This window comes from Oncorhynchus keta, chromosome 9, assembly GCF_023373465.1.
Source record: "Oncorhynchus keta strain PuntledgeMale-10-30-2019 chromosome 9, Oket_V2, whole genome shotgun sequence".
NCBI lineage: Eukaryota > Metazoa > Chordata > Actinopteri > Salmoniformes > Salmonidae > Oncorhynchus > Oncorhynchus keta.
In genome coordinates this window covers 19,888,798-19,900,987 of record NC_068429.1, presented here as the reverse complement: position 1 = coordinate 19,900,987, position 12,190 = coordinate 19,888,798, and the positions used below count along the sequence as shown (strand labels likewise).

Below are 12,190 nucleotides of genomic sequence, written 5' to 3'. Positions count from 1 at the left end.
TCAAGAATTAGTTGATGATAGGTGAAAGCTGATTATTATTCACTTATTTGTATTTCAAGTACGTAATGAGGGTTAGTAATGAAAGGACACCTGCTCTTTCCATGACATAGACTGACCAGGTGAATCAGGTGAAAGCTACAGTATGATCCCTTATTGATGTCACTTGATAAATCCACTTCAATCAGTGTAGATGAAGAGGAGAAGACAGGCTGAAGAAGGATTTTTAATCATTTTTAATCCATTGAGACATGGATTGTGTATGTGTGCCATTCAGGTGAATGGGTGAAGTGCCTTTGAATGTGGTATAGTAGTAGGTGCCAGTTGGGTGCCAGTTGCACTGGTTTGAATGTGTCAAGAACTGAAATACTGCTGGGTGTTTCACGCTCAACAGTTTCCCATGTGTATCAAGAATGATCCACCACCCAAAGGACATCCAGCCAACTGGACACAACTGTGGGAAGCATTGAAGTCAACATGGGCCAGCATCCCTGTGGAACGCTTTCTACACTTTGTAGATTCCATGCCCCAATAAATGGATGTTATTCTGAGGGCAAAAAGGGGTGAAACTCAATATTAGTAAGGTGTTCCTAATGTTTTGTATACTCAGTATACGTATGGGTGACGCACTGATGACTCGGTAGACTCTGAACTTTCATATTGTTATATCATATAAGAGACAATATAAATCAGGTTAATTATGTATGTAGGGCTGAAGTCCTCTTGTAGTCAGTGGTATGTGACATAAAGTTGCTTCGTGTTTTAAAATGTACTCTAATCTCTAGACAAGGACATAATAAAGGGGTTTATTCCAAAATACATGTCCAATGTACAGTACCAGTCAAAGGTACACCTCATTACAGGGTTTTTCTTCATTTTTTACTATTTTATACATTGTAGAATAATAGTGAAGACATCAAAACTATGAAACACATACTGTAATCACTGGAATCACATAGTAACCCAAAAAGTGTTAAACAAATAAACATATTTTATAGTTACATGACAGCTTTGCACTCTTGGCATTCACTCCACCAGCTTCATGAGGTAGTCACCTGTAATGCACTTCAATTAACAGTTGTGCCTTGTTAAAATGCGTTTGAGCCAATCAGTTGTGTTTTGACAAGGTATTGGTGGTATACAGAATATAGCCCTATTTGGTAAAAGACCATGTCCATATTATGGCAAGAACTGCTCAAATAAGCCAAGAGAAATGACAGTCCATCATTACTTTAAGACATGAAGGTAAGTCAATGCGGAAAATTTCAAGAACTTTGAAGCGCTATGATGAAACTGGCTCTCATGAGGACCACCACAGGAAAGGAAGACCCAGAGTTACCTCTGCTTACCTCTGCTGCATAGAATAAGTTCATTAGAGTTACCAGCCTCAGAAATTTCAGCCCAAATAAATGCTTCACAGAGTTCAAGTTTACAGACACATCTCAACATCAACTGTTCAGAGGAGACTGTGTGGTCTTCATGGTCAAATTTCTGCAAAGAAAGCACTACTAAAGGACACCAATAAGAAGAGACTTGCTTGGCCCAAGAAACACCAGTAATGGACATTAGACCAGTGGAAATCTGTCCTTTGGTCTGATGAATCCAAATTTCAGATTTTTGGATCCAACCGCCGTGTCTTTGTGAGACACAGAGTAGGTGAACAGATGATTTCTGCATGTGTGGTTCCCTTCGTGAAGCATGGAGGAGGAGGTGTGATGATGTGGGGGTGATTAACTGGTGACACTGTCTGTGATTTATTTAGAATTCAAGGCACACTTAACCAGCATGGCTACCACAGCATTCTGCAGCGATACGCCATCCCATCTGGTTTGCGCTTAGTGGTACTATCATTTGTTTTTCAACAGGACAATGACCCAACACACCTCCAGGCTGTGTAAGGGCTATTTGACCAAGAAGGAGAGTGATGGAGTGCTGCATCAGATGAACTGGCCTCCACAATCACCTGACCTCAACCCAATTGAGATGGTTTGGGATGAGTTGGAACACAGAGTGATGAAAAAGCAGCCAACAAGTGCTCAGCATACATTGGAACTCCTTCAAGACGGTTAGAAAAGCATTCCAGGTGAAGCTGGTTGAGAGAATGTCAAGAATGTGCAAAGCTGTCATCAAGGTGAAGGGTGGCTACTTTGAAGAATATAAAATATATTTTGATTTGTTTAATACTTTTTTGGTTACTACATGATTCCATATGTGTCATTTCATAGTGTTGATGTCTCCACTATTATTCTACAATGTAGAACATAGTAAACATAAAGAAAACTTTGAATCAGTAGGTGTGTCCGAACTTTGACTGGTACAGTATGTTTACCCCAAATACGTACATTAATTTGAATGTCTCAGGCAACGAGACAAATATTGTTACTTTACCTTGTGGGTCAGTCTGACAAGAACTTTGACCCCCACTTGTCTTTGGATGACCCAGTAGAGATAATCTTGGGAGAAGGGATTGTATTTTCCTTACACAGCTACACTTAGGCCTAGTTGGATAAGGCTGAATTGTTGCATTCAGCCTTAGTATTAAAAATAATCCCTCCCCTATTGCCAAATGTAATTTATGGAACCAAATGATCAAATAAGTTGTCCCTGCATTTTTTCAGTTCAAGAGATTTTCCAAATCAATCAAATCAATTGATTCTTGATTCCTCTCAGCGGAGACAAAAATAAAAATAAACAAAGGCTCAGAGAGATCATCCATAGAAATAGAATGTATGAGAAACCCAAATAAGTGCTTGCTTACTTTAATGGTGCCACACTATAATGTGGAATTCTACACAATCTATTTCTGTGCTCTCCCCTGAGAGTAGAGTTTATCTAAATGCCACAGGGCCGTTCCACTCCTAACAAGTGGGTGGAGTAACTCACAAATTAACACAATTCAGAATAAAACCAACTCAGAAGCAAAAATTGTGTTTGTGAGTGTTTTGTGGTCAGCTTGCGAATATGGCTATATTATGGAGTTGTAATATATTAGTTGTGGCTGTTGTATTTGTTTGTTTGTCTGACACACAACCATGGGGACCATCATCACAGAAGCCCGCTGTGGCACGAGGTCAGCGATGCAATGTAGAGGTCAATGTTGTGTGGAAACAGTTTGTGGGCATACTGCCACCTGAACCCGAGGTGTAATCAGTAGTCCAAACAGTTGCGTTTTGCAATTCAAATGAAAGTTTCTATTGAACAAATTCAGGTCCCTCCCCACTTCGTTCCGTTTAAGACACATTTTTCAACATAATCTGCTGGGGGGGAGGATATATAGTTGGAAAGTTCTGTTGATGCTCTGGTTGTTGACAGCGAACATCTCCTCCACCCTCTCCTGGAGCTGTACCAGGACCTCTTCCACTGGAGCTCTGAGTGGCAAGTTGCCAACGTCTTGCAAAGGGATGTGATGAGGGTAAAGTAATTCATGGTTGGCTAGTATTGCCTGATTTTGACAAAGTATTACCGTTTTCATTTCTCCTTTCTGATTTCTACAGGAGTGGAGGCATACAAGTCTTACTATATTGGGCTCGCTAAATGTACAGTAGCCCTTATCCAGCTATCCAGTTAGATAAACATTCATTTAAATAACTCTGTGAGAAGCATGGTGCCGTTTTGGAAGTTTACTTGAATCACAGTCTGAAACTGCAACAAACACAAAAGTACATGTTTTCAGTTACAGTAGTATAGAGCACATAATGTCTTCCACAATAACTGCAATAAATGTACAAAATGAGCAATAAGAGTACTCAATCTAGAGTCAAAAATCAAATAAAGTTACTAGAATGCAACTGTATGCTTGATATTGCTAAGCTAGTTGTCCATAGGGAGAAATAGCTACTTTGCATTAGCTTCAGTGCTAACAGCCAACTCAATCCTTAATCTTTTACAGAAACATGAAAATGATGTGAAAAACATTTCTTGTTTTAATAAACAAATGTACTTACACACATTGCATGTTACAAAGCTTATGTTGACGGATTGTAACTACTCTGTCACACCTGCAAATCTTACACATTACTTCACTTCTGAAACGGCTTCCTGTCACATGACACAAACAGGTCAATTCTAGCTGCTGTACTTAAACTGCCTCTAGGGGGTGCTAAACAAGTCCAGAACACTTACTACACTGAAACCTCAATGTATACCAGACACAGATCCTTAAATACTACAGACACAGACCCTCTTAATCCATACCAGATTCACAGACATTCATGGAGTATAGTCTAAGAATACCCTATTGTCTTTCAATCTATAACTGAAATATATTTTCTCAACCAACACCACCTTCTTAGACCCTCTCAATCAACTCCAGATCCTCTGATCATCCAGATCAATGCTGTCAGTGGATTAGCCACACAGCTTCACAAAAAAGTAGAGTAAGATGTTGAATGTGTGCACACACACACACAGAGCCCATGCCCAGATCACACACACGCCACAGCCAGAGGTCTGAGTGAGGTGGACAGGGAGAGAGAGGGAAGCGAACACACTGATGGTTCACATGTGCTTGTGGACTGACAGGGTGGCTCAGAGAAGCTTTATTTCAATTAGCAAGGTGGTCTGGAAGTGGAGTAGCTGTGACATAAGGCATGACCGGCTGTGTAAATACGCACAAGGAGATGTAGTGCCAGCACACACACGCCATTACCTCATCCTCAAAGCCTGACGCTCTCGTCTAGTCTCCCACGACACATTCTCTCCCTCACCACTGGTTATACACTACATCACGTGTGAAATAGCTTTGATGCCCTCGTTATGAAATGTTCAGAATGATATATCTCGAATAAAGACAGTGCTGTACAGACAGTGGCCGTATGGAACATAATTAAACAAAATGGTCAGACATTGAGGAAAATTAAGCAATGCATACAGTACACACTGTACCAGTATATTGAATATTCAATCCCAATTATGTCTCAAGATTGAACACATTTTATCTGTATAAATGAGGCTCAAGGTGTACCAGTGTGTTCATATTAAATGATTGTGATGTGTCAGTCTCAGAAGGCCAACGCAGCCTCCCTGAAGAAAAACAAACTCAGCCAGGAACGTTCATATGAGCAGTGAGTCTACCAGGATCTCCTAATTATTCCACACCAAGTCCTTTCCCCTATGCTAAAAATGACACAACTCAGAGAATATAGTCATCCTAACCATAACCTGTCATTTGTTGATTTAACTCTGAATGAGTTCGCATACACCTCTGTGGGGCTGAATGAAGCCGAGCCAGGAGAGTAGAGGCAAAAGCCAGTCAGTTGAATTTAATGAGATCTCTGGGAGGTCAATAGGTAAAAAACTCTCCACTTGGGTTTGTTATTAAAGCAAAACTGCACTGCTGTAACATAGGGTTCATAGTACTGTAACAAAGTCTCCTCAGCCTCGGCACGCTCACAAGGGGTTTCCCTTCAGAGCTTGGGCTTGTTGCAGTCCCCAAACAAAATCATGCCTAACTCGAGAATCCCGACCCAGAAGTTGACCTCTATCGTCAATTTCTGGCAACTGTGTCCCTTACAGATCGTTCTTGTACATAGTGGCCTAAATATGGAGCCAAGAACTTTAGTTGACATAGGGTTCATGTCTGAAAGTTATTAGACAAGATCATGATATCTGAATGATCTCCCCTTGACAATAGTACTATATTATATCATGATTTAATAGAAGCAATGATCCTAGAATCTAGGATCCAGAATGTAAACGATTCACACAGGTACACAGTAAGAAAACACAAACTGGACAGAAAAACATACAGGAGACAATTTTAAGTAGTCATTTTTATATATAGGTATATAATCATATATTATACATTTAATACAGGCACATTGAGATCGATCATAAAGTGAACAGAAAAAAAAGTGGCTGAGATATTGGTAAAAATTGACATTTTATGAGAAATTAAACTAAACTCTCCTTTTGACATAGACATATAAACAAACAAAAATCATAATGACAAGCTCCAAGAAAGAAAAAAATCACTGGATGCTATGGAGAGACAGCAAGAACCAGCTCGCTAAATATACTTTGCATATATATTCAGTTTCTGACTGGGAGTTTCTCTAATCTTAGTGGGTGGATCGAGAGTAGCCGGCGCTGTTGATATGATATTTTAAGGTGAACTCCATAAAAATAAAATATCTGATTTTGATACGCTGTTCCCCTCTTTAAACGTTCCTTACATGCTACGTTGGTTTTCCATGATAACGCTTTAGTTTAGTAAACTCCAACTCCATTCGGATAGTCACACATTATTTGGTTGGGCCATATATAAAGTGTTCTGGAAAATATTATTTGCGTATAATTTTACCCCTCATTCAAATAAAGTTAGTATTTGCCTCTACAATTCTACTGAAGGTGGAGTCTTAAACTGTATCTTAAACAAATATCATCCTTAAAGGACCAATAATTCAAACCGTGATGATTAATCCATGCCTTACAAGACATAATTCTGACTTATTGTACTGTATACAAAACAAATCCTATTTTAGAAATTGACTTCACAAATACATCTCGATCAACATTGTTAAACAATAATCACATCTCTCATAGTTCTAGAAGACTGGCCACATGGACTACTCATAGTTCTAGAAGACTGGCCACATGACCTAGGTGTTCTCTCATAGTTCTAGAAGACTGACCACATGGACTACTCATAGTTCTAGAAGACTGGCCACATGACCTAGGTGTTCTCTCATAGTTCTAGAAGACTAGCCACATGGACTACTCATAGTTCTAGAAGACTGGCCACATGGACTACTCATAGTTCTAGAAGACTGGCCACATGGACTACTCATAGTTCTAGAAGACTGGCCACATGGACTACTCATAGTTCTAGAAGACTGGCCACATGACCTAGGTGTTCTCTCATAGTTCTAGAAGACTGGCCACATGGACTACTCATAGTTCTAGAAGACTGGCCACATGACCTAGGTGTTCTCTCATAGTTCTAGAAGACTGACCACATGGACTACTCATAGTTCTAGAAGACTGGCCACATGACCTAGGTGTTCTCTCATAGTTCTAGAAGACTGGCCACATGGACTACTCATAGTTCTAGAAGACTGGCCACATGACCTAGGTGTTCTCTCATAGTTCTAGAAGACTGGCCACATGGATTACTCATAGTTCTAGAAGACTGGCCACATGACCTAGGTGTTCTCTCATTGTTCTAGAAGACTGACCACATGGACTACTCATAGTTCTAGAAGACTGGCCACATGAAATAGGTGTTCTCTCATAGTTCTAGAAGACTAGCCACAGGGACTACTCATAGTTCTAGAAGACTGGCCACATGAACTAGGTGTTCTCTCATAGTTCTAGAAGACTAGCCACATGGACTACTCATAGCTCTAGAAGACTGGCCACATGACCTAGGTGTTCTCTCATAGTTCTAGAAGACTGGCCACATGACCTAGGTGTTCTCTCATAGTTCTAGAAGACTGACCACATGAACTAGGTGTTCTGTCATAGTTCTAGAAGACTGGCCACATGGACTAGGTGTTCTGTCATAGTTCTAGAAGACTGGCCACATGAACTAGGTGTTCTGTCATAGTTCTAGAAGACTGGCCACATGAACTAGGTGTTCTCTCATAGTTCTAGAAGACTGGGCACATGAACTAGGTGTTCTCTCATAGTTCTAGAAGACAGGGCACATGGTCTAGGTGTTCTGTCATAGTTCTAGAAGACTGGCCACATGAACTAGGTGTTCTCTCATAGTTCTAGAAGACTGGGCACATGAACTAGGTGTTCTGTCATAGTTCTAGAAGACTGGCCACATGAACCAGGTGTTCTGTCATAGTTCTAGAAGACTGGCCACATGGACTACTCATAGTTCTAGAAGACTGGCCACATGAACTAGGTGTTCTGTCATAGTTCTAGAAGACTGGCCACATGGACTACTCATAGTTCTAGAAGACTGGCCACATGAACTAGGTGTTCTGTCATAGTTCTAGAAGACTGGCCACATGGACTACTCATAGTTCTAGAAGACTGGCCACATGGACTACTCATAGTTCTAGAAGACTGGCCACATGAACTAGGTGTTCTGTCATAGTTCTAGAAGACTGGCCACATGGACTACTCATAGTTCTAGAAGACTGGCCACATGAACTAGGTGTTCTCTCATAGTTCTAGAAGACTGGGCACATGAACTAGGTGTTCTGTCATAGTTCTAGAAGACTGGCCACATGAACCAGGTGTTCTGTCATAGTTCTAGAAGACTGGCCACATGGACTACTCATAGTTCTAGAAGACTGGCCACATGAACTAGGTGTTCTGTCATAGTTCTAGAAGACTGGCCACATGGACTACTCATAGTTCTAGAAGACTGGCCACATGAACTAGGTGTTCTGTCATAGTTCTAGAAGACTGGCCACATGAACTAGGTGTTCTGTCATAGTTCTAGAAGACTGGCCACATGGACTACTCATAGTTCTAGAAGACTGGCCACATGAACTAGGTGTTCTGTCATAGTTCTAGAAGACTGGCCACATGGACTACTCATAGTTCTAGAAGACTGGCCACATGAACTAGGTGTTCTGTCATAGTTCTAGAAGACTGGCCACATGGACTACTCATAGTTCTAGAAGACTGGCCACATGGACTACTCATAGTTCTAGAAGACTGGCCACATGGACTAGGTGTTTTGTTGTGCTGAAAAGTTATATTGAGGTTTCGTCAGATCACGTTTACTAGTAAGCGATGCGATTAACCATATCTACAAATAGTGCCTCTGAAAAGGCATCCTATTCCATAGTGCACTACTACTGATCAAAAGTAATGCGCTATATATTGTAGGGCATAGGGTGCCATTTCAGAAGCAGAGAGAACGGTAACAGTATCAACTGTACCAAATACCAGGGTCCGTTATCCCACAAAGCGTCTCAGTGTAAGAGTGCAGATATAGGATCAGTTATCTTTTAGTTCATAATTGATCGTATTATATGGCCAGATCCTAGATCAGCACTATTACTCGGAGATGCTTTGTGGATATGGGCCAGAAGTTTACATGCATACAGTGTTCAGATGGCCACATACATGATGGAACACTAACAGTCCCCAATCACAGTGTTACTGGTGTGCCCATATCAATGTTTGTAATGAAAATACAGTACTGTGATCATTATCTATACTATATAAACTGTGGTTTTGGGGAGAAGGCATTGGAAAAGGTTGTCAAAAACACACGTTAGTGATATTGATAGAACTGCTACATAAGGTGTATGCATCTCTCCATCTAGGATATGTAGCCCTTCTAGATACTGGTCCTCCATTGGTATATAAGGCAAGAATGAACCACTCTGTATGAAATCGAGTCAGCACCAAGAACTGTTGTCTGTCTCTCTCCTCACAGGCAAACATGGCAGAAATGTAGCCTATCACAACTGGATAGCATCTTATTACCATTATCAAAAGATGACAAGGTATATTTTCTTAAGGCATTTCTAGAATTGATTTGGCTAGATTGTGATAAAGATGCTCAGCTAGCAGGCTGTCCAGTGCTCTCAAATAGACCAAAGGCGGTTTGGGAACAAAGATCACTGTCGGATCAAATATAGAAAAAATACCCCAGTAGAAAAGACAACATCATAGCAAAGACACAGAACTGAGACTGAGTCCACTGGATCAGCAGTTTCTGGAAGACAGATGCCTTTTGGATTGACTGGTGTAGAAACTGGACGCATTTTCCCTTCAACATCCAAAAACAAGATTATAAAACAACAACTTGCACAAGGTTGGTGCTTTTTCTTTTTGTTAGCGGTGCCGTTTGAACATACAAAAGGGCTTAGAGAAAAGTAGCTACGTTTTCAATGAATTTTTCCACAGAAAGAAAGAGGCACTGAGGTCAGTTAAGTTTTGTTTTTTTGCTTTTGAAAGAGAGCTGACCTTGTGTTATTACCAGTTGTCAGAAGCGACAGGAAAACCGATTAATGTTGTGCCATGATAACATTTTAGAGAATCTGTTTAGTTAAAAAAACAATACAGCTTATACCTTAATTTCTTCATTGCACATGATCAGAATGAAAATAACCCAGGAAATAAAGGTCAATCAGAAAAAAACATGACTTGAGTCTCACAAAGTAAAATACTTGGTGATCGTACTTACAATTGAGAAGAGAATGAGAGCGGGATGAGGGAGGAGTGTTGTATTTCCTCTCCTCTTTCTTCTCTTTTCTCACTGTTTTACCCAGAATCTGTTACTACAAGAGCTTCAGTGGAATACATACACAATTTACAAAGGAGAACAAATATATTTTTAGATTGTTAGTGCAGATTGTATTCATTTTTGACATGTTTTTGTATATAATATGTATTTATATATAATCCATACATTGTTACATAACGAAACACTACGGTCCTGACTTTATAAAAGTCTGAATTGATCAGAAAGCATTACACTTCTCAACATCTATACATTTCCATTTCCTGACAGCTCAACTTAATTTTTTATTTCATGTATTCTTCTTCTTTTTAAACAGTGTTGAATACTCAGCGCTGCTTTACTGTACTGAGGAGATCTCTGCTCGAGACAGACAAGGTACATTGGGACATAATGCAGTGTTTGGATGCATCACAAAAAACCTGGTGTATTTGCTGCACCTCTCCAGTCTTCACCTCCCCTTTAATAAATAGGACAAAAAGGACTCAAATATTGAAAATAAATGTTCAATAAAGTCGTTGTGCTTGGGGGTCCAGGATGGTATGCATCCTTAACAGTCTGCCATGTAACGACCTAGGAGAAGGAACACAAACATGGACCACTCAGGTTAGACAACTATATAGACCACATCATTCACATTTGACTAACCAAAAGGGAAAAGTCTCTTCACCTCCAGCCACAACATGAACATTGAAACAACAGGTGACAAGTTCATATATATTATCTGTAGCTCATCACGTCTATCTAGGTAACAACAGATCGTGTGGCGAGTAGGGAAAAAGAAACCCCATTCACAGTTTATACTGCTCTGCTTCATTCCTGCACCCATATGTTTCAGCTGCACAAGCCTTCATCAGTTGTCAGATTTTGTGTCTAGGTTTTGGTCCTATACGTACCTGTGGCAAACCTCTTCTTGTTGAGGGACAGTCTGTACCCGGTTCCCAACAGCTCTATGTCCACCCCAGACAGCGTGCTCCCCTCACTCATAAACTGCACAGCCAGGGTGGTTGGGGTGGACGGGCCGTCGGAGAGCTCAAACTTAGCCCTCAGAGACCCCGAGCCTTCATTATCAGACTTCTCAGAGATGTCGTTCAGCTTCCAGAGAGACTTGTTCAGCTCTGAGTTCCTGGTGGAAAGAGACAAAAGAAGACTTGTGAATATGTAGCTTACACAAGTAGTTGTACTACCACTCTCTGTCACATAGACATGTAAACCATAGATACACTATCACTACTTTTGTAATGGAAATATTCATATCAATCAGTCAATACGAGTCAATCAATCATTCAAAGCATCAATAACTAAAAAGTACTGATGTCCACATGTTCTCTGGTCGTTTCTCTCACCAGATAGCATTAGGCAGGGACTGCATGTTGGTGACCCCTCCATCTACATGCACTAGGACCTGTACGTTGGAGAGCGGGCCGGGACAGAGCATGGACTCTGGGTTGTAGTGGTAGTCCATCCTCAGGTCAGTGGTGGCGGGGTCACACTTCCAGTACACTGCCAGGTTCAGAGGGGTCGATGCGATTCCTTTAGAGGACACCTGCACACACAGGGACACAGCATGAGGTCAGAGGGTAAATGGCAAATATCATGTGTCACGGATCCCTCCGGAACTTTCATTACCCCCTAGCCCCTATTCCCAGTGATTAGTAATTGTATAGTGTGACCTTGGTTTACCATTGTGCTGTGGATTATTGTTACAATGTCCGTTGGTTCATGTGAGTGCCTGTGCTGTGGATTTCATGCCATTGTGGATTGCGCAGATGATTAGGGGTCTCGTCCCGTGTGTTAATCATTGTGCGCTTTTGTTATTTATTTGAGGTACTCCTCGCTCTTTTGTTTGGGTTTCTACCCTGTGTTTTGTACGGTGTTTGTTAGGGTTCCTACCCTGTGTTTCGTACGGTGTTTGGGTTCCTACCCTGTGTTTTGTACGGTGTTTGTTTGGGTTCCTACCCTGTGTTTTGTACGGTGTTTGTTTGGGTTCCTACCCTGTGTTTTGTACGGTGTTTGTTTGGGTTCCTACCCTGTGTTTTG

The 12,190-nt window shown here is 40.9% G+C and overlaps 2 protein-coding genes across 11 annotated transcripts in view; both read right to left on the bottom strand.

Annotated features, from left to right (window-relative positions):
* Positions 1–12,190, bottom strand: part of LOC118373188 (transportin-1) — a 426,516-nt gene that overhangs the window by 204,911 nt on the left and 209,415 nt on the right. The window lies entirely within an intron of this gene.
* The window catches only part of LOC118378758 (F-BAR domain only protein 2-like), a 120,487-nt gene continuing 114,046 nt past the window's right edge, over positions 5,750–12,190 (bottom strand). For 7 of the 9 annotated variants that reach the window (XM_052525440.1, XM_052525443.1, XM_052525444.1 and 4 more), the window contains 3 exons: positions 11,497–11,696; positions 11,047–11,276; positions 5,750–10,723 (listed from right to left, as the gene is read on the bottom strand). In XM_052525440.1, coding sequence (XP_052381400.1) covers positions 10,701–10,723; positions 11,047–11,276; positions 11,497–11,696 — 453 coding nt within the window. In that variant the 3' untranslated portion in view covers positions 5,750–10,700. The remainder of the gene's footprint in view (positions 10,724–11,046; positions 11,277–11,496; positions 11,697–12,190) is intronic. The other 2 variants (XR_008143019.1, XR_008143020.1) reach the window with 2 other exon arrangements.